This window comes from Carettochelys insculpta, chromosome 25 (genome assembly GCF_033958435.1).
Source record: "Carettochelys insculpta isolate YL-2023 chromosome 25, ASM3395843v1, whole genome shotgun sequence".
NCBI classification, from domain to species: domain Eukaryota; kingdom Metazoa; phylum Chordata; order Testudines; family Carettochelyidae; genus Carettochelys; species Carettochelys insculpta.
Genome location: NC_134161.1, coordinates 8,161,163 through 8,181,647, shown reverse-complemented (window position 1 = coordinate 8,181,647; position 20,485 = coordinate 8,161,163). Strand labels below are relative to the sequence as shown.

The 20,485-nt window shown below is 48.7% G+C and overlaps 1 protein-coding gene across 1 annotated transcript in view; it reads right to left on the bottom strand.

Annotated features, from left to right (window-relative positions):
* GRIK4 (glutamate ionotropic receptor kainate type subunit 4) overlaps positions 1–20,485 on the bottom strand; it is a 307,225-nt gene that overhangs the window by 81,961 nt on the left and 204,779 nt on the right. Inside the window, exons 4-6 of the mRNA XM_074977213.1 lie at positions 17,086–17,183; positions 13,297–13,462; positions 4,197–4,375 (exon numbers count right to left, since the gene is read on the bottom strand). Coding sequence (XP_074833314.1) covers positions 4,197–4,375; positions 13,297–13,462; positions 17,086–17,183 — 443 coding nt within the window. The remainder of the gene's footprint in view (positions 1–4,196; positions 4,376–13,296; positions 13,463–17,085; positions 17,184–20,485) is intronic.

The following is a 20,485-nucleotide window of genomic DNA, read 5'->3' as shown; positions in this document are numbered from 1 at the left end:
AGTGTGTGTCTAAAAAGCCCCTGTGTTCTGTAGCTGTGGAAAATTACCATGGCAACAGGCTGAGGGGATAGCCCTCAATTGCCAGAGAGCTCATTCAAATCCTTTTACAATCCGAGTCTAAATAGATAAATAAGTACATGTTGACCCCAACCCAAACCCCCGTCTTTGACTTGCTGCACAACAGAAGCTTCAGAGGAGTGAGTGAAGCAACAAAAATAAAAAACGGAAACTTGTGCCTCAGTGACAACTATGACAATGCACTTGCATGTGCAATTACAATGACACTGTAATGAACTGATGAGCAAGCCAGCACTGACTCTATTTGCAGCTTCAGTCCAACTTGAGCCTCTGGATCAAAGTCTGGCATCCGTACCAGCAAAGATTAGCAAGGGGAACATTCTGAATGGAGGCCCATCAGCCCTCATGCCTCACATCCCAAGAGGAGCTCTCTACAATTGAAATTCCGCCACAGTTTCTTTGCCTCTCCCAGGCAACATTCATCATCTTTTCACCACAGTAGTAAAGCAAAGAGAGCTTGAGCTGGTCAGGAATTTTTCAAATGAATGATTTTTTTTTTATTTCTGGTTGGGAAAAAAACAGTTTATGGAAACCTAAATGTTCTGTGGGAAAGGGCTGGCTTCCACAAAGTTGCCCTTTTGGAACCAGTTTAAAAAGTCGAAGTGTCCAGTTTTTTCGTTTTTTAAATGAAAAATTCCATTTTGCAATTCAAAAAGATGTGTTGTTTTGAAATGTAAGTGAATGTATGGGACGCAATGGAGGAGAAGAAATCTAATGAATAATAAATAATTACAAGGTCAGAATCAAAACAAAAGGTTGTGACTGCCCCAATCCAATTTTTGTTCTACACATTTTGGTCCGCAAACATTTTCGACTTTTCATCCCAATTCGGGCCAGGGACATTTTCCAAAATCGTGGAAATTTTCCCAGGAGGGGAAAACTATTTCCTGTCTACCAGGAAACATCACCCACTGAAGAACACGTGCTGCAGGTGTCCCTCTGTATTGAGTCCCACTGCATATGAATCTGTTAGAGTTGCGGTTTGGGAACATGAGTTCTCCAACTCGAGCTGTTGCAACTTGTGCTTTTGATTCTGCCAATCCCCACTTCAATCCTGAATGAGTCAGCCAAGATGGCAGCAGTCACACAAAGTCTAGCCACCTCCAGGAGGGTGGTAGTTTCAGAGGGGTGGCCAGGTTAGTTTGTTTCAGCAAAAATCAGCAAGGAGTCCTATGGCACTTTACAGACTAAAACAATAAATACTTCAAATAAATTTGTTAGTCTTTAAGGTGACACCAGACTCTGTTGTTCTTGTGGACAAAATTCGTTGTGGAAACTAGCATGTAGTTCTACAGCCAGTGGGAGTGACAGGTTTATAGCTTAGTGTTTCTCAATCTTTTTTATAACGTGCCCCTTTAAAAAAGTTTTAAGAACCCCCAGACTTCTCTCATGTACCCTGAAGGGATACAAGGACCACCAGTAGAGAAACATGGTCCTACTGTCGTCTGAAGTCTTGAAACAAGAGCCACTCAACCTTTCCAGATGACTGCACCCTTTGCAGGAATCAGATTTGTTTTGCATACCACCAAATTACACCTGGCTTAAAAACTACTAACTTTCAAAAGTGCAAAAATATCACAGAAAACCACTACTGGAAACTTGCAGACTTTCTACTGTCTTAATATCAAATAAATGAATTGGAATAGAAATATTGTACTTATATTTCAGCATAAGGCATATGAGGCAGTAGAAAAAAGTCATTGTCTGAATGAACTCTTAGAATGTACTGACTTTACTCATGTTTTTTACGTAGCCTTGTAGTGGGGGGGCAGGGTTGGCTACCCACTGACCTGGAGATGGAGGAACCCCTCCTGGAGCCATTTTGGGCCAAACTTAAACCCTCCCAGTCAACTGCTCCTACAGGTTGCTGCTGTCTTGCAGACCCCCCGGGACACCAGTCTTGCCACCAATGCAAAAAAGCGTAAGATTGGCTGGCAAGAGATTTACCTCGGCTATGGCTTGGGACGGGACCTAGTCCACCCACTGGCGGGAAAGGTGGAAGCCATCTGAAACTACCCTGTTCCGACTGCTAAGAGGAAAGCGCAGCAGTTCCCGGGACTGGCAGGGAACTAATGTTGCTTTGTCCCCCAGTTTGCCACCCTCACAGCACCCCTCACTGCTCTCCTAGCCAAGGGTAGCCTGCAGAGTGTGAAGTGGAGTGGCGAGAGTGAGATTGTCTTCCCGAGTCTGAAGGAGGCATTGTGAAGTGAGCTAGTCTTATTCAGCCCTGATTGTGACTGACCGTTTTTGATCCAGATGGACGCTTCTGAGAGTGGGCTGGGAGCTGTCCTCTCCCAAGAAATCGAGGGAGAGGATCATCCCATCCTACACATAAGCCAGAAGTTGCTTCCCCAGGAGCATAAGTACTCAGTGGTCAAGAAGGAGGCCCCTAGCCATCAAATGGGCTGTTGAAGCTCTATGATACTACCTCCTCAGGGACTCTTCTATCCTGTTTACAGACCATGCCCCACTAAAGTGGCTGCAGATCATGTGGAACACCAACAGCTGGCTAACGAGGTGCTGCCTAAGCTTCCAACCCTATGGCTTCACCATCCAAAACAGGGCAGGGAAGATGAACGCAAGTACGGATGTGCTATCCTGCCCAGGGGAGGACCAAGGGCCCGGGCCCGGAAACAGAGAACTGGACTTAAGTTGGGGAGGATGTAATGGGGCAAACTGTCCATCCATTGATGCGGAGACAGAAGAACCCCTCCTGGAGCCATTTTGGGCCAAAATTAACTCCTCCAGTCACCTGACCAGAAGCCAGGAGGTGGGGCTAGGACTATAAAAGCTCAGCCTGAGGGCTCAGTGTGGCTCCAGCCTCCAGAGGAACCAGAGGTCAGCCCAGTGCTCCCTTCCTGGGCAGCGACAAATCAGGCTGCACGCCCCCTCCTAGCCCCAGCCAATCCTCAATCCCTTGGAAACTCCAAGGGACCAGCTTGATCCAGAGGAGCTGCCTCAGCCCTGGGCCTGGCCTGCACCCTGAGTCTGGCTGGAACTCTGAGACCTGCAAGCGGCTGCAGACTGGCCTGGACCCTCCACACTCCAGCTGATCCCAGATCACCTGGAAGCCCTGAGTGACCGGCCTAGAGGAGAAGCCTTGAGCCAAGCCCCAGCCTGCACCTTGAGTTCATCTGGAGCCACGAGACCTGCAAGCAGCCAGGGACTGACCAGGACCCCTTAGCCCCCAGCTAGTCCCACACCCCCTGGAACCTCTGAGAGACTGACCCGACAGCCAGGTATACGCTGGAGGGAGAATGGAAGTGGCTCGGGGAATAGCCTCAGTGTACTTGCAAGAGTACATGTACCCCTGGTTGAGAAACACTGGTACAGGACATCACTAGCCTCCTACATCAGGCCCAGACGATGAGCGTTCTGTTCTCAGAGTGAAGATAATACAAAGCGTCCAAGCGTACTGAAGTCAGCAGGGAGTCCCCAGGCTCCAGTGGGGTTTGGATTAGGTTTTTTAGATGATTGACGCCATCTGACCATATCTTCTACATAACCAGGAATCTCTAGCTTGGTATATCAAGAAATGAATGTCGGGAGCCAAAACTTACATTTATTTCATTGGAAAATTTGCTAACAAATCTGTCTCACATAGGCTCTGGGGAACTGCACTAAAGTGGAAGCCAAACCTGGATCCAATGGCTAGATTAAAGTGAGCTCTCTAAACAAACACATCAACCGGCGGGGATGCAAGAAGATAAACAAACATCATCTGGTAAAACTAATGGAACAGAAAAACAAAACAGAGATGTACACAGCAAAGAGAATCCACAGCACTGGTGGATTGATTTTCCAAAACTCTGAACTGCCCTGGCCAAAGTCCATTGGAGCAACAAGAGTTTGGGATCCTGGCTGCCGAGCCACACACCTCTTGGGCATGCACTCCCATGCTTTTATCTGTTTGTTCTATAGCCAGAATCCCAGAGGAAATGCGCAAACAGTTACACACAGGAACTCAGCATTGATCAGTGGAAATCTCTGTGTAGTGTAGATAATTTTCAGCAACATGGTAAGAATTATTAAGTTCTGGAACCCTATAATGCACATGCAGAAGGATCATTTGATGGAAACAAGGCCATTTATGAAAGTGTAATTTCACAGTCGCTTACCTTCTGGAGGATGATGTGAGACATGGAGGCGTTCGCATGTACAATGATGGTGGCAGTTTTGTCATCTCTGATTTCTTTTAGGAGGGGAGTAGGGTCCTGGCTGTCATCCAGCATCCGGACTGAGAGGGTGTCCTTCGAGATAAGGAACTGACGAAGCAACTTCTCTAGGTTTAAAAGGCCTTCACACAAAAGAAACATCAACAGACCTTTTGAGTTGAGTACCCTATGCACCACAATTGCTATCTTCGCCCCCATAGGAACCAGTCCTTTGCAAACTTGGTAAGATCCTAGCACAAATAATCATAGTAACAATTGTGCTACAGGTTGAACCTCTCTTGTCTGGTGCCGTACGACAGGAGGTCAATATTGTCTAGCACATGACCAACACTTCCACTGCTTACTGGACTCTTAGAAGACATGTAGGGGTAAATTACAGCTAAATAACAGCACAGAACACTGAGAGCCAGGACTGGTGGCTGTAAACCAACTTTGTGGGACCACAGGAAACTTGGCCACATGCAAGGTAAGTGGTCGTCCAGCTCACTGAAATCATGCCAGATTATGGATTTTGCTAGACAAGAGAGTTCCAGATTAGAGAGGTTCAATCTGTACTGCTACTACTTCATCAAGACTCAAATGTATTCTGCAGATAAGCTCTGTGTGCCTCTAACACTTCTCTCTCTCACCAACAGAAGCTGGCCCAAAAAATGACACTCTCACAACCACCCGGTCTCTCTAATATCTAACACAGCCAAAGAGCAACACAACCACCAAATGCATTCGAGGCATTGACAGAGAAAGGAGAGGACAAGGTAGAATGGAAGCACAGTACAGTGGGTGGAGCTCTAACCTAGGTTTCTGGAGACCTTGATTGAATTCCCACCTCAGGTCACTTCTCTACTTGCCTCCCCATCTTTTTGCCTTCGCTATTTAGAGTAGCAATCATCAGCCTTCAAGAGCCAAATTAGCGTTGAGTGTTGTCGAAAAGAGCCAGTGTACCGTGACTAGCAGGGGAAATGTTCCGTTTTTATATCTACTCTCACAGTGTATAAGCGAATAATGAGCTGATAACGTAGTTAGTTAATCGCATAGTAAAAGCATCCTTTCTGGTGAATAATTTGGTTAGCTTAACAATTAAATCGCACAGTGTTTTAGTATCCTGCTGCCATGAGCTGCAGGAGACACATTAAAGAGAGAGTGTCTGAGTATCTCTGATTTTGATGGTATGTTCTTTTGGGCAGGGGTGCTCTCACTCTGCCTAAGTGCTTTTTGGATCTTCAGTCATGTAAATAACAACAAGAATGTCTGTCGCCCAACGACCTTACTAACCAGTGTCCTGATTCTGCAAGCCCTCGGATGTGCAATGAAGCCAGTAAAACTCCTGGTGTGAGGAAAGGTTCTGTAGTACCGAGCAGTATGTGGGGTTGGGAAGGGAGGAGTCAGTTGGGTTACTTCTCTTTTCAAAGGAGGAATTCAGCAAAAGGAAACTGTTCTAGTTAAACACCAGCATCCAAGTCCAGAGCTTAAGGCCCGTGGCCTGGCTGTGAGAGGGGCACTCAGGGTCAGTCAGCCCAGTGAATCAATCAATGGCTCTGAGTCACAGAGTCTATCTCAGCTGATTGGGGCTCACGCTGCAGCCCCAAGGGAAACGTCCATGCTCATATATTTAACAGTGTACCACAAGTCGAAGGACCTCCTCTTCGGCGAACTGGCGTCTGGAAAGAGGCCGAAAGGGCGACCTAAATTGCACTACGAAGACATGTGCAAGTGTGACCTTGGCGCTCTCTCTATCAGTGTGAACACCTGGCATTCGCTCGCCTCAGACAGGCATGCCTGGGAACAGGGAGTGAAGGAAGCTTTTACTATGTATGAAACTACCTTGGTGAAGGAAGCGGAAGACAGGAGAGCCCTCAGGAAGATCCGTGCCCATGATACCAGAGCGACATCTGCCTACTGTTGCTCACAGTGCGGAAAGGACTGCCGCTCCCGGATTGGATTGCACAGCCACAGAAGACGCTGCTCGAATCTGTCCAACTGGGGTGCAAACCCATGATCCCTTGGGATCGAAGGATGCCTACTACTGTACCACAAGACCCATGACCCCACATCACTTGCTCCAGCTCCGACACTCGCTGCCATGGTTTGGTTGTTTTTGGTTTGTTTTTGCAGGGTAGATGTAACCTCAGTGTTCCTGTGCTTCCAGGCCAGAACATAAACTAAGTGTCATTTCGACTTCACTAAACAGTGTATTAACCCAGAAGGCCAAGGGCGGGGGGAGCTATGCAGCGTGGCACAATGCAGCTCAACCGGAGGTAGAAGGCTGCTCTCCAGAACACCTGCCTGTTCCCCAAAAGCAACAAAGCCACACATTAAAGGGGTAAAGGAGATGAGAGGAGTCTCATTCACAGAGAGGTTTTTCAGAAACCCATTGTGCATGAACTCAGCTCTTCAGCTTGCGGGGTCCCCTGCCTGTCTGCCTTAATCCAGAAGAACCTCTGCTGGGGACTCTTGCAACTGCCATCAACAAGATTTCTTTGCGATGGAATTAACTTCCTAGTCTATTTCTTGACAGAAGGTGAAATTCTAAGAGGGCCCATATGTCACCTGAGTGTTATTTTATGGCTTAAAGTGGGACTTAAGTGGTGTTTAAGCTTCATGCCAGAGCTCTTCACTGTTTAATTTCCTCCACACCTGCAATCACTTTTCCTACCAAGGATCAGAGAGGAATGTTTCCAGCCATAACTGTTCATTATTATTTTACTCATGTTTATTGCAGTTGTGCCTAAAGGCCAGCCAAGAATAGGGCCTCACTGGAGGGGAAGGAATAGTATATGGCCCCTGCTCCAGAGAGCTTATAGTGTATAGAGAAGCCACACATAGACTGGGGGAAAGGCTATAATTACAAGTCTTCTGCCATTATTTTCGCAAAGTCTGAACTTATGCACATAAGAACGGCCATACTGGGTCAGACCAAAGGTCCATCTAACCCAGTATCCTGTCTGCCGACAGTAGCCAATGCCAGGTACCCCAAAGGACGTGAACCGCAGACAATGATCAAGCGATTTGTCTCCTGCCAGCCAACTCCTGCCTTCGACAAAAGGCTCAGCACCATGCCTTACCCCTTGCTAATAGCCATCTGTGGACCTAACCTCCAAATATATATCGAACTCTTTTTTTAAACTCTATTAGAGTGCTGGCCTTCACAGCATCCTCTGGTAAGGAGTTCCACAGGTTGACTGTGCACTGTGTGAAGAAAAACTTTCTTTTATTAGTTTTGAACCTGCTACCCATTAATTTCATCTGGTGTCCTCTAGTTCTTATATTATGGGAATAAGTAAATAACTTTTCTGTATTCACTTTCTCCACACCATTCATGATTTTATACACCTCTATCATATCGCCCCTCAGTCTCCTCTTTTCTAGGCTGAAAAGTCCCAGTGTCTCTAGCCTCTCCTCATATGGGACTCGTTCCAAACCCTTAATCATTTTAGTTGCCCTTTTCCGAACCTTTTCTAATGCCAATATATCTTTTTCGAGGTGAGAAGACTACATCTGCACGCAGTATTCAAGATGTGGGCATACCATAGTTTTATATAGGGGAAATAAGATATTCTTCTTCTTCTTTTCTATCCCTTTTGTAATTATTCCTAACATCCTATTTGCTTTACTGACTGCCGCTTCACACTGCGTGGATGTTTTCAGAGAACTATCCACTATAATTCCAAGATCCCTTTCCTGATCTGTTTTAGCTAAATTTTCCCCCCCCATCATATTGTATGTATAGTTGGGGTTATTTTTCCCAATGTGCATTACCTTACACTTACCCACATTAAATTTCATTTGCCATTTTGCTGCCCAATCACTCAGTTTACTGAGATCTTTTTGAAGTTCTTCACAGTCTGCTTTGGTTTTGACTATCCTGAACAGTTTGGTGTTATTTGCAAACTTTGCCACCTCACTTCTTACCCCTTTCTCTAGATCCTTGACAAATAAGTTGAACAAGATTGGTCCCAGGACTGACCCTTGGGGAATGCCACTAGTTACCCCCTTCCATTGTGAAAACATGGGAGGAGCCCATATGAAGCCTCCCAGGTGCCACACAGTCATGCTCAGCCTCCACCTCAAACGATGGCAGTGGGGAGGCGGCAGAACTCCTGACAGGCAGGCACAGACCTCACACGGTGGTTCTCAGTGCCGTGTTCCAGCTGAGTTAACACAGATGGAGGCAGAGGAGCCATGAGTCCATCCTCCAGCTCAAACCCCAGGGCAGGCAGCAGTGAGAAGCACTCTCCACAAGGCTTTGCAGAAAAGGATTCTCCCGCGTGTGCAGAGGGATTCCATCCAGAAGGTGGAGCAGCACCACCCCAGCTACCTTGCCCCCTGGATTGCCTTGGGGAGAGTTATTTGCATTTGCTCTATCTCATACTGTGGAGGAGAATGGGGTGGACCTCAGGGAACATAGTTGATTTATACCAGGCAGTGCCCCCACCCGCCCCTCCCCCCCCAATGTGCAGGGGGGGAGGGTTGCTATGGGTGACATGGGGGGTGTTGGGGGGTGGGGTGTTATGGGTTGGGGGCGGGTGTTGGGGGGAGGGTTGCTATGGGTGACATGGGGGGTGTTGGGGGGTGGGGTGTTATGGGTCGGGGCGGGTGTTGGGGGGAGGGTTACTATGGGTGACGTGGGGGGTGTTGGGGGGTGGGGTGTTTTGGGTCGGGGGCGGGTGTTGGGGGGAGGGTTGCTATGGGTGACGTGGGGGGGTGGGCACATGATTTACAGGGGAGGGAGTTGTTCAATTTCACTCTTTTTCCCAGGCCCTCCCCCGCTATTTTTAATTGACAAAACTTTAATTTGAAACAGAAGCTTCAAAAGAGATTGTTTCCATTCTCAAACAAGTTTTCTTGTTCAACCGCAGCCTCTTAGTTAATCAGGCTTGGAGTCAAAAATAAGTCTCGGGACTTGAAAATGTTTTTATGTGATAGAACTATTAGTTCAAACAGATTCACCAATTTCTACTCCACTGCCCTGAGCTGCACTGACTCACTTTCCCCACGAGACAATGAAGGTAAGAGAACTTCTCCATCTTTGCGACCCAAGGGTGGTTCAAGAAAGCAGCATCTGTGCGTGCAGATGTGTCCTTGCATTCAGCTATAAGCCCTGACTTGAGCAGAGGATGATAGAACAGGGATGGCTCTGCCCTGGAGGGTAGATGGGAAGATGCCTTCTGCAGGCAGCCTTCCCCACGCTGCTCTGAGAAGCTGAGCCATTCACACCAGCCAATATGCACGAAGGCTTTGGTAAGAGTTCTGCATACACAAGCAGGTGTCTGTGTATCCTCACACCCAGAGCCTTCTCCTGTGCCGTGAGCCACGCCTGGGACTTGGATAGCATTAAGCAGCTTGCCTTGTCTCTGACTACCAGGATGCGGATCACAGCTTGCATAACACATGTTCGGGATTGTGATAGCAACAGTGATCTCCACCCACAACAGATATGAGCTGGAGCTGTGTCCCCATATCGCAGGTCTTAGAAACATGCGCAGCGCTTTTCAGGTGAGGGTGAAAGATAATTCGCAGACTCTCTGAGATGGGGAGAGAGACACGGGGCCTGAATCAGCTCCCACATGAACTGTTTTTGCATTGGTGTAACTCCAGAGACAGAGAGTCACTTGCTGTTTACTGCAGTGTAGTGACAGCTGGCCCCCAGACAAAACTTTTCCAAAGTCACAGCATGAGGCAGTAACAAGACAGGAATAGAACCCAGGAGTCCTATCACACAGTCCAAACAGTTCAGACTCGCTGCTCCTTGGGCTTGATTTTCCAGCTATTGCGCCAGAAAAACAATGCTGTCCCTCAAGAGAGAATTTTCTTACTTCTGAACGGCCAGGCTGCGCGCAGTCCTTCCTTGGCCAGCAAGGGGCATACAAAAATTTCCCCAGAGTGCAGTTTCCCAAGCTCAGGGGCCAAGAGCAGCCTCTGTGCTTGGGCTGCTGCCTTCCGCTTCCCCATGGATCAGGACGATGGTCCGTTCCTGTCTCCTCATGAGCCTCTGTGTGCTCCATGCCACCACAGTGGCTAGTGCAGGGGAGGGAGGGAATTGTAGCTGCATGAAGCACCTTGTCCCCAGGGCTCTTCCTGCTTGAGGCCATATGACTCACTAGCCCTGGGATGGGAAAAGGCGAATGGTGAGTGGGCGCATGAGTGGCCCTGCTTCACCTTGGTGGGCTGCAGCAGCCCGTGGCCCATCGGGGCTCCACCTGTGGCCCTGCAGCCCCTCTGTCTGCCCCTCTCCCCCATGTGCCCCTCATACACTGGAGCTCCAGAGCATTGCATTCCCTTGCTCTTCCTCACCTTTCCCAGCACTTCCACGCTGCCACTGGTATGCTGATTCCCTGCTCTTCCCTCTCCCTCCCAGAGCTGGCACGTCACGGGCAGCTGATTCGCAGCATTCCAGCTCTGGGAGAAAGCAGGAGGAGAGGGACGAAAGGCTAATCAGGCAATTTACAAACTCCAAAAGTGCTGGGGGTGGGAGGGGAAGCAAGAAGGTGCAGGGCTCCAGTAGCTCGGTATGTAAGAGGTGCATGGAAGAGCGGGGTAGCCAGGCGTTCACAGGCTGAAGGAGGAGCCCCAGTCGGCTGCATGTGGCCGGTGGTGCACAGGGTGCCCACCACGGAACTAGCTCTAAGGAGTAATTTCCTCTATTCAGCAATTGAGTTATCCAGCAGTGTCTGATTCAAGCTATGCAGATTGATTCAATTAAGGGTGGGCGTTGAATTATTTAACACAAGCTATTTGGTTCCTGGGATTTTTCGATCCAGTTAAATGAAGGATCGAATTAAGCAGAGGACGAATGAAGTGGGACGAACCTGGGTGTGTTGGCTCATGGATGGACAGGTGCATTCAGAAGCCTGGTTATGCGGGGGCGTGTTTTGGAGTTGGTGCGTGCAGCGCACTGTGTATCGCTGGGGAGGGGTGAGGATGGGGCGAGGGAGTGAAGATAAGTAAACGCTGCACATTAGGGATTACAAAAAAAAAAGTTGCTGTGAAAACTAGGCTAATGGCAGTGCTAAAGTAACAGCAGGAAACATTCGAGTGAAAAATATTACCAGCGTTCAGGTTGCAGCGGAAACAACTTTGTAGCCCTTGGGCCAGATCCTCAGCTGGTACAAGTTGGATTCAAGGGGATTTTGCTGAGTTATACCAGAGGGTGTGAATTTGGGAAGAAGGCACACAGACTTTTTTGCATCCGTGCCGGAGCTGGTCAGGACAGAAGTCTTCTTGCTCTTGTGAATGCAGGGCCAGATCCAGGCTGCTGGCTTCCATTCTGCTGGCACTCAGCTGCTCCTGGAGGCATTCTGAGTGATGCCAAGTGCAGCTCTTCACTCCCATCCCCCTTTACAGTAGGCTCCTTTCCACTGGGACCATTTACCCTAGTGCATTCAGCTACCACCTCACTCAACACATGCAAATGGGAATCCTTAACTATGGCACGGCCTGAGTTTTCGTGAAGTTGGCTGCCATGTTAAGCTATTGCCTGGAAAGACACAAGCATGGGAGGGGCATGGCAACCTAAGGAGGGTGTCTGTATGTCTATGGGTGGCGTATGCAGGTATACACAGGTGTGTCTGCCTCTGTGCATTAGAAGTGAGCCAGAGCTGCAGAATTTGGACTGGACATTAAGCACGGTTTGTTGGCGGGTGGTTGGAGAGAGAAGGCTAGTATGGGCCATGCTGCATTGCATACAAAAGCCAGATTTTTAAGCCTGTGCTCATGCTTAGACATGCATATATCAGCAGCTACCCAGATCTACCTGCCTGCGTGCTAACACCGGGGCCTGATTCCCCTCTCACTTACTCCAGTATAAATTAGGGGTCATTCCCAGGATGCCAATGGAATTACACTGGAGCGTAAAACCAGTGGAAGAAAGACAACAAGGCCAAATGTGTGCAGCGCTGGATCACGCAGGCTTGCAGTGGTGTCGTTACTGGGGCACACGCCCTGCATGGCACGGAACAGGCTGGATGTTAGCAAAATCTAACATGCACTCAAGTTAGGTCACAGACTGCACGCAAGTCTCAGAAAGATGCATTTCCAAATGGCACTGTTGAATTTTTTGGGCATTTGGAATGGCTGCCGTATAAAGAAAGATTAGGAAAGACTGGGACGATTCAGTTTAGAAAAAAGGAGACTAACGGGAGACATGATAGAGGTCTGTAAAATCCTGATTGCTGTGGAAAAAGTGAATAAGGAAAAGTTATTTAATGGTTCCCATAATGTAAGAACTAGGGGACCCGCAATGAAATTAATGGGTATCAGGTTTAAAACTAACAAAAGCAAGTTTTTCTTCACAGAGCACAGTGCAAGCCGATGGAACTCCTTGCCAGACCAGGAGTTGAACAGGGTTCAAAAAGAAAACAACTTAGATAAATTCATGGAGGTTGGGTCCATCAGTGGCTATCAGCTAGGGTGGGCAGGAATGGCATCCCAAGCCTCTGTTTGTCAGGGGCTGGAAATGGATGAAGGGAGAGGGATCACCTTGGTAGTTACCTGTTCTGCTCACTCCATCCAGGCACCTGGCATTGGCCTGTGTCAGAAGACAGGATCCTGGGCCAGATGGACCTTTGGTCTGATCCAGTCTGGCTGTTCTTATGTTAATGTGCCATATTAGGAACTGACCTCAGACCTTGCCCATTATGGAAACCAATCTGCCAGGTAAAACACCCTCCATGAAACCAAAAGGTGGCCAGCGTCCATCTCCTGGTCCCTATCTCTCACAGACACGTCTGAACATGTCCGGACTTGGTTCCAGGTGTGGAACTCTACCTTGCAGGCCCCTCAGTCACCCCGATTTCAGCAAGTTCCCCTCCGGCCTCTGACAGGTCAGGCCCCTCCATTGGTGAAATGGGTTATTTTATCCCGCTATCATCAGAGAACAGCACAGGCCACCAGTCAGCCGACGAACCTTGCCAGTGGGATTCCACCCTCAGGTGTGGAAGCTTGAGGCATTTTTACACTGCAGAGAGAAGGTAACTGCTATGGCAAGGGGATAAAACGAGAATCAAGCACATACAGCAGGGGGTTATCACCATCTGGGGCAACTTACATTCAGCTTTGGCACAGATGAGGCAGGCGGTGGTGCAGTTAAAGAAATTCAGGATCCCAGCGACGGCCACGCTGATGTCAGTGTTGCTAGGGTGGAGGTTCAAGGTGGTGAAACGCTGGAACTGGAACTTGAGGAATTCTTCTGGGGCAACTTTGAAATGAGGGACCTGGAAAAATGGGAGGGGCAGGTGAAAGAGAAAGAGTCAGTTGCAGAAGGCCCATTTCTCCAGTAACAAATAGTAAACTCATTGCCGCCTGAGAAGGAGACAAGAGAAAATGTTTTCCAAGAATACTGCAGAGAATATTCTACTAAATGGAGTAGACAGCTGAAGGAAGCTCCATCACTGACTCCCTGGGTGCCCTGGGGCTGGAGTACCCCTGGGAAAAAAAATAACGGGTGCTCAACACATCACAGCCACAGCTGATTTGTGGCTGGGGGAGGTACTTGAGAGAAGGTGGAGAGCAGTGAGTGGCAGGTGTTTGGGGGAAGGGTTGAAGTGACGGCCAGGCTTCAGGAGAGGGGGCACCCCAAGGAAACAATAGAAGTCAGCACCAATGGAGGGAATCCTAAACAGGCTTTTTGCAACAGTGGAGCATGAGAAGGAGGACATCAAAGCAAGAAGGAAAGTCTGGCTTGGAATAGGAGTAATGCACAAGAGAGCCCCTGGCTGAGACCCTTAAGGAAAGTCCAGGGGTAAGAGCCTAGCTGAAACCTTTAGGACAGACCTAAACAGAAATAAGATGACCCCGTGGTGGTGGAGGAGGAACAGAAACAGATGACGCAGCCTAGAGCTTTGCGCTGTTTGATCTGCGGAGAAGTAACAGGCCAATCCAAAGACATCAGAACTATGAGGTCTGATAATATTTCAATTGTCACAAATAAACAGGAGTGGGAGCACCAGTGGAGAGGCCCAGGGAATATGGCCAATATGGGACCACAGAGCCTGGGGAACAGGAGCAAGGGGGGACCGGCAAGATTGACGAGGAAGGCATTGTTTGCTTAACAACATGGCTTATTTGGAAGAAACAGAACCCAGCAAAGGGGGACATCTGGTTCTGCTTCATTAGAGCAGTGTCAAGTCTTCTTTGCTTCCATTAGTGCTGCTTCCAGAAGCTATCATCCCCTGCCTCTGATCAGTCTCCTCCGGGGGAAGGCTGTTAGTGGGCTGCAATGGCTGTTTTATTGGTGGCATAAGCTGTTTGGTTAGTAATAGGAAAGTTAAAGAGTAATAAGCTGCTATCTGCCTTGATCTCACTCTGCATCCTCCATGAAGAGGGAGAGAAGCAGCCTGTATGCCGCAGGCAGGCTTCTTTAACTAATGTAGACAGGGCCTCCGCAGTCTGTGCTTGTTGATCACTCTCTGAAGCCAGATGGAGTTGGAGGCTCATGGCGATGGTGATTGACGAGGCAGTGAGATGTACAGGCAGAGGTGTGCACCAGAACCTGCCACAAATGTCTGTAGGGCATGAGCCCAGAGGAGATGGGCTCAAGCCACAAAGCTAAAGGTTGCACCAATCCACCGCTTTGGTTTAGCCCAGGACAGAGACAGCAGATCTAATTCTTTTGTCCTTGCCAGTGGCTTTACACCAGTTTTCTGCCACTGACTTCAGCAAGATGGTCTTTGGGGCAAAGTACTGGACTGTGATGCAGGCGATCTACCTGCTCTGCCACAGATGCCTTGTGTCCCCTTAGGCAAGACACTTCACTTCTGCTTGCACCTGTTCCCCGTCGGTTCAAGAGCACTACCTTTGCCTGTCCTGCGTGCATTCTTCAGAACACAGGCTGCCTTGCTACTGAGCGCAGGGGACCCCATAAACAAATAAGGATGAATTGTTCCTGGTTCATGCCCATGTAAATGACAGCAGAGGGGATTACGTCCAATAACCAGACAGATGAGACTGGAACTGAACTTCCTAGAACCCAGGTCTGAAAAAAGGAAGGGGATGACTTAGGGTGTAAGAAGGGGACTCTAGCTAGAACCAACTGGCTGAGATCGAAGAGGGACATTGCGAAGATGAATATCAGGAAAAATGCTGATGCTCAGTTATGACAGAATGGTCTTTGCCTGGGAAGTGGCAGATGCTTGAGGCAGTTAAGTTAGCCCTGCAATGGATCAAGCAACAGGAAAAGATACTTGGGAAACAATCTTGCAGTAGCTGAGGGTGTTGGGGTGGGGGGTAGCAGCTCAAGTGTCTCTGATGTGAGAGAAATAAAGCAATGCAATTCATTTGCAAACACAAGCTATTTACTGTGTTCCAGTTCAGGCACTCCTATGCCACAGAGACACCACAGAAAGAGTCCAGTAAACATCTGGAAGATGTTATCAGGCTATGAAGGGATGAACTACTTGAAGGGGACTCTGTTTCTTTTCCCCAGAGCACAGCCGCATCGGTGTACACTCGTGTTGGAGGGTTAGAAAACATTAAATCAGAGACATAAGCTGGGAGTAGATAAAAATGGTTTGTATTAAGGACACATTGGCAAACAAAAAGGGAGTGTAATCTAACAGGAGGATCAAACACAAACTCATGACTGCTGCGAGCTTCTGCGCTGCCCATGGGTGCCCAAGCAGGAGCTGGTTTTCGCAACTGTAACTGATGAAAAGAAGCTTGAGTAGGGCAGGAGAGAGTGGAAGATGGAGGCAGATAAGCAGAGAAACAGAAAGAGGCGTGTTGGAAGAGAAGGGGAAGAATGAGGAGGTTAAGAGAAGGGGATAGAAAAGACGTGCCCACGTGCTAAATTGTAAGTTCAGATAAAACTTGTTGCAGCTAGAGGAAGGATGACCTGGGTGGAAAAAGCACTGGACTGGAACTCAGGAGATCTGGACTGACATCTCAGCTCTGCCACAGACATCACAGGATAACCTTGGGTATGTTGCTTCATCTGTCCTGCGCATCATTTCCTCAACAGTAAAACACAGATAACAGCACTTCTGTACCCTACTGTGAGGATAACGTCCATGAGTGATTGCGAGGTGCTCAGCTACTAGGATGATGCAGCGCTGCACATGTGCCCAGAGGGGTAGAAAGGCACTGACGTCCCAGTAGTTGGACCAACGTTGTGGTCTACGAGTGCATGGAGGGGAGACTGGCAGGAACTCAGCAAGAGGCCTTCCTAGAACTGGCAAAAGAGCAGCAGCCAGCCCTGGGAGAGGGAGAGCAAGAGGAGGAGCTGGAGGCAGCAATGAGTGGAGGGACACCAGTAAGACCTTGGATGTCACCTGTGGAGGAAGAGACTGACAGAAGAGCAGAAGGAGACAGTGACTCAGCAGCATGACACGTTCCCTGCTGGCTCTGCACTTGCCGCTGTAAGGCAGAGAGTCTAATGGGAACAGAGGGAGGAAGGCGAATAATAATCTCATTCGCAGGCAACAAAGCCGAGGGGAGAGACTGCATCATAGGGAATTCAGACAATGCTGAGCAGAGACAGCAAAGTAACCTTTCCATGCAGGGTGAGGACAGAGGTTGGACTGCCCCAAGGGTCTCCAGAGTCATTTACGTTGCCTTGAGTCGTGTGTTAGGAGGAGAATTTGCTGTGGACATCAGCAGGTGCTCGAGTTGGAAAAAGCAGCCAGAGGAACTATTCTTCCCTCCTTGTACTCCCCAGTCCTCCAACACACCCAACAATGGGATTCCTCTTGCCCATGTTCTCTGTGCCAGGCCCCTCCAATACAATCTGGCAGCCCTGTGGACATGCAACACCATCTCTGGGCTAAAAGAGCCCTGCAAGGCTGCTCAGCCAGTCACTCAGCCAGCCTTGAGATATTCCCACAGAGGGCATGACACTCACCTCTTTCTCCCCGCAGATATTGCTGATAATAGAGCTTGAGGCTGGACTTGAGGAAGGTCCCAGCACGGCTACCACCCCCTTCGGAAGAATCTGGCACACTGGCATCGCCATGGAGAGCAGGAGAGGAAATGTGTTAGTCAACAGGGCTTTATCCCAGCTTCTCGGTCTGTATTGAGGCCGACTGTGTCTTCTTTCCCACCCCCAGGGGACCGAGAGTAAAAATTCACTCACAGCCAGGGACTTCATGGAGTCATCACCACCCCATTCCTCGAGATTCCTAAAGGGTCGAATCTCTTCTGCACAGTCCATCTCTCACTCAACTACAGTGCCACAGTCCCACTGCCCCACAACTCAGGCTGTGCAGCATCCCCAACCTTCTGAAAATCCTACCACCACATGTCCAAACCTCATATCATCACCAGGTGTCTCCTCTCGAAAGCTCGGAGCAAACCCTCCACTCCAATCTCATGGGATCCCCTTAATAATCTTTCTCCTTCATCCCAAGCCATGGCCTGGTCCCTTTGCCCCATAACCAGAACACTTCTCCCTTCAGACTTGATCCTTCTGGTTTCCACTTGCATGGTTGCAGGACATCTTCCACTGACCTTTATGGAAGATGCTGAAAGGAGGAGACCACCCTGGTTAAAGCAACATCCACAGAAGCCAAACCTGCATAAACTTGCTAGCTCATCCTCTGAAGAACTGAATAACAAGAAGCATTACATTACTGTAGTTGGTTGGTTTTTGCTACATATTCTGCTCAGTTGGTGAATCCATGCCACCAGGTTGCTAGGCTAGTAACAGGACCCTGTAAAATTGAGCTGAATTCTCCCCGCCCTAAGTCTTCTGGGTTAAACTGGAACCTTTTGTGCTTTCAGTCACAGCATGAATGAGCTGGGTAGGTCACCAAAGACTACCCCAATTGTTATCACCTCCATGGTGGAATTCAAACCCTTCCGAGCTATCTAGGGCTGTTCCTCTGTCGTAACTAGTTGGAATGAAACCTCCATGGATTGCAACGAAAAATCTGGCCATTTCTGAACCCCAAAGATCCCAGGAAAGGATCCTCTGAATATAATGTGGGTGAGGAGCTGTTCTGAAAGACATCCCTGGAACTAGCTAGCTAATAAACTGAGAGATATTATCACTCTCCTACCTCTTCTCCAATCAGACCAAAGCAGCCCTGGGAACAAATACAATGCTGAATTTGCTTCACAAGCACGAACATAAGTTTCTTCCAAGGACGGATCCCAAAAGGTTGTTTGTTCTCCCTACACGACTATATTGTCAGTTTTCTGAAGCAAATACTTCTGAACTTCGTGATTAAAAAAGTTTGTGCACCTAAGCTGCGGTCTTGTAGGTATTAAGTGGCTTGTCTGTCTTGGAACACAATTCTTGCTTTGGGTCTTCCATCCAGGTCCCTCACCACAGGCACGAAAGTCAAGATTCATTGGCCAGAAGGGGAAATTAGACAAATTCAATGTTGCAAAATGTTGTATTCCTTAAACAGTCGTTCGCTTAAACATTAGAACTGCCTTGCTCAGAGATATGGTGGATTCTCTGTCACTTAAAGGTTTTAAATCCAGACTGGATGTCTTCCACAATAAGATGCTCTCTGATTTGACAAGCTACGATTGGGCTCAATTCAGGAATCACCAGGGGAATGTTACGCAGGAGGGGAGACTCAATCATCATAATGGTTCCTTCTGGTCTTAAAACCTACAAAGTAGATTTAGTGGTTAGCACAGAAAGCTGGGAGCCAGAACTTCTGGGTTCTGCTCTAAGCCCTGCTGATGACTTGGTCACCTATCAAAACTAGACATCACAGCACTGAAAGCAGCAGTTGTTTGACAGGATAGAATAACTCTATGTAGAATTAAGTGAGGAAGTGAAGAGCATTTCCTAGACCCTGTGGTAAGGCTGAATTAGGCAGTACCTGTATTGGAATTTGGCTCCTACTTTTCTGAAAGACGGCAAGTTGCTAAGATGCCCACTTTAGGAGACGTTTAAGTCTTTGCTGCTGCAAACCATAAGGCCCCTCCTAATGGCACAACCATTCAGTTGGCTCCTTAGTAATTAACCAATCCCTTCCTGATGGCTCCTAGACCACAGCAGCTCCCACGGGGAGTTCCCTCACCCATGGCACTCCCAGATTCAGACTAGGCACTAATTCAGGCTAGGAATAAGGCGCGGCAGGCAGGGGGGCTGCTCCTGCCACTACTGGTTAACCATAACTGGTAAACCTGTGAACTGTTAACATCCCTACTCTGCCCATGTACTGGCCTGGCCCTGCTGGGTTTGTAAGGACCGAAGGCGGTACGACTGCAGGGTGATTTCCATTGCACTTGTTGGTCGAAGCAACAACAATGCTCTTCCCAAGTTTGTATTTGTTTCCTTTTAGAGAAGGCACATGAAGACTACTTTGAATTGTCTGTACACCATTGAATCAATTCTTAACCTCACAACTGTTTGTTAAGTGGGTGACAAGCAAACAATTCAGAGGTTAATTTAATCAAATGTAGACAGAACAAAGAATACAAGCCATAGTTACATGATGGCGGGGGGGCGGTCTCTACCCTGGGAAGCAGTAATTGTGAAAGATGGGAGATCCTGGTAGATAAGCATCTGATCATGAGATTGAAGTGCAACACTGTGGTCAAAAGGTCTAATGTGGTCTCTGGATGCCTAAACAGGAGGCCCCTGAATAGGAGGCGGCAGGTTATTCGACCTCTGTCTTTGGCACTGGTGCAACCACTGCTGGAGCCCTGTGTCCAGTTACAGAATTCACAGTTCAAGAAGAATGCTGACAAATTGGAAAAGATTCAGAAAAGACCTATGAGAATGGTTAACGGATTGGAGCACATAGCGTATGGTGACAGACTCAATCCATTTATCATAACAAAGAGAAGGTGAAGGGGTGACTGGCTCCCAATGGATAAGTAGCGCACAGGGTAACACAAGTCTGATAATAAAGGGCTCTTCAATCTCCACGTTGATTCTCTGAAATCAAGGGACTCTGTGGTCTGGCAATATCCCTGGTCCTGCCGCAACATGAGCAGTCCTGCCAGACCACAGATGCTGCCGGACCAGAGAGCCCCATTGGGTAGGAGTGGGAGAAAGCTGTGGCCACAGAGACTGTGACAGGAGCTGCAGCTGGGGTGGAGAAGCTGGCAGGAGCTGGGAAGTGAAAGCAGTAGCCAGGGCCAGGGCTGGGAAGCCAGCAGTGGCTGCTGAGTAGGAGTTGCGGCCAAGGAGCAGGAAGCCAGTGCGATCAGGGGGCCCAGGGCAGCAACCTGGGCTGGCGGCAGGCCAACGGCCCTGGGAGTGGGGCTGGTGGCCAGCAGGGGAGCACTGATCTCCCTTAGTCCAGCACCAGCACCATTCAGGTCCCAAGGTGCAA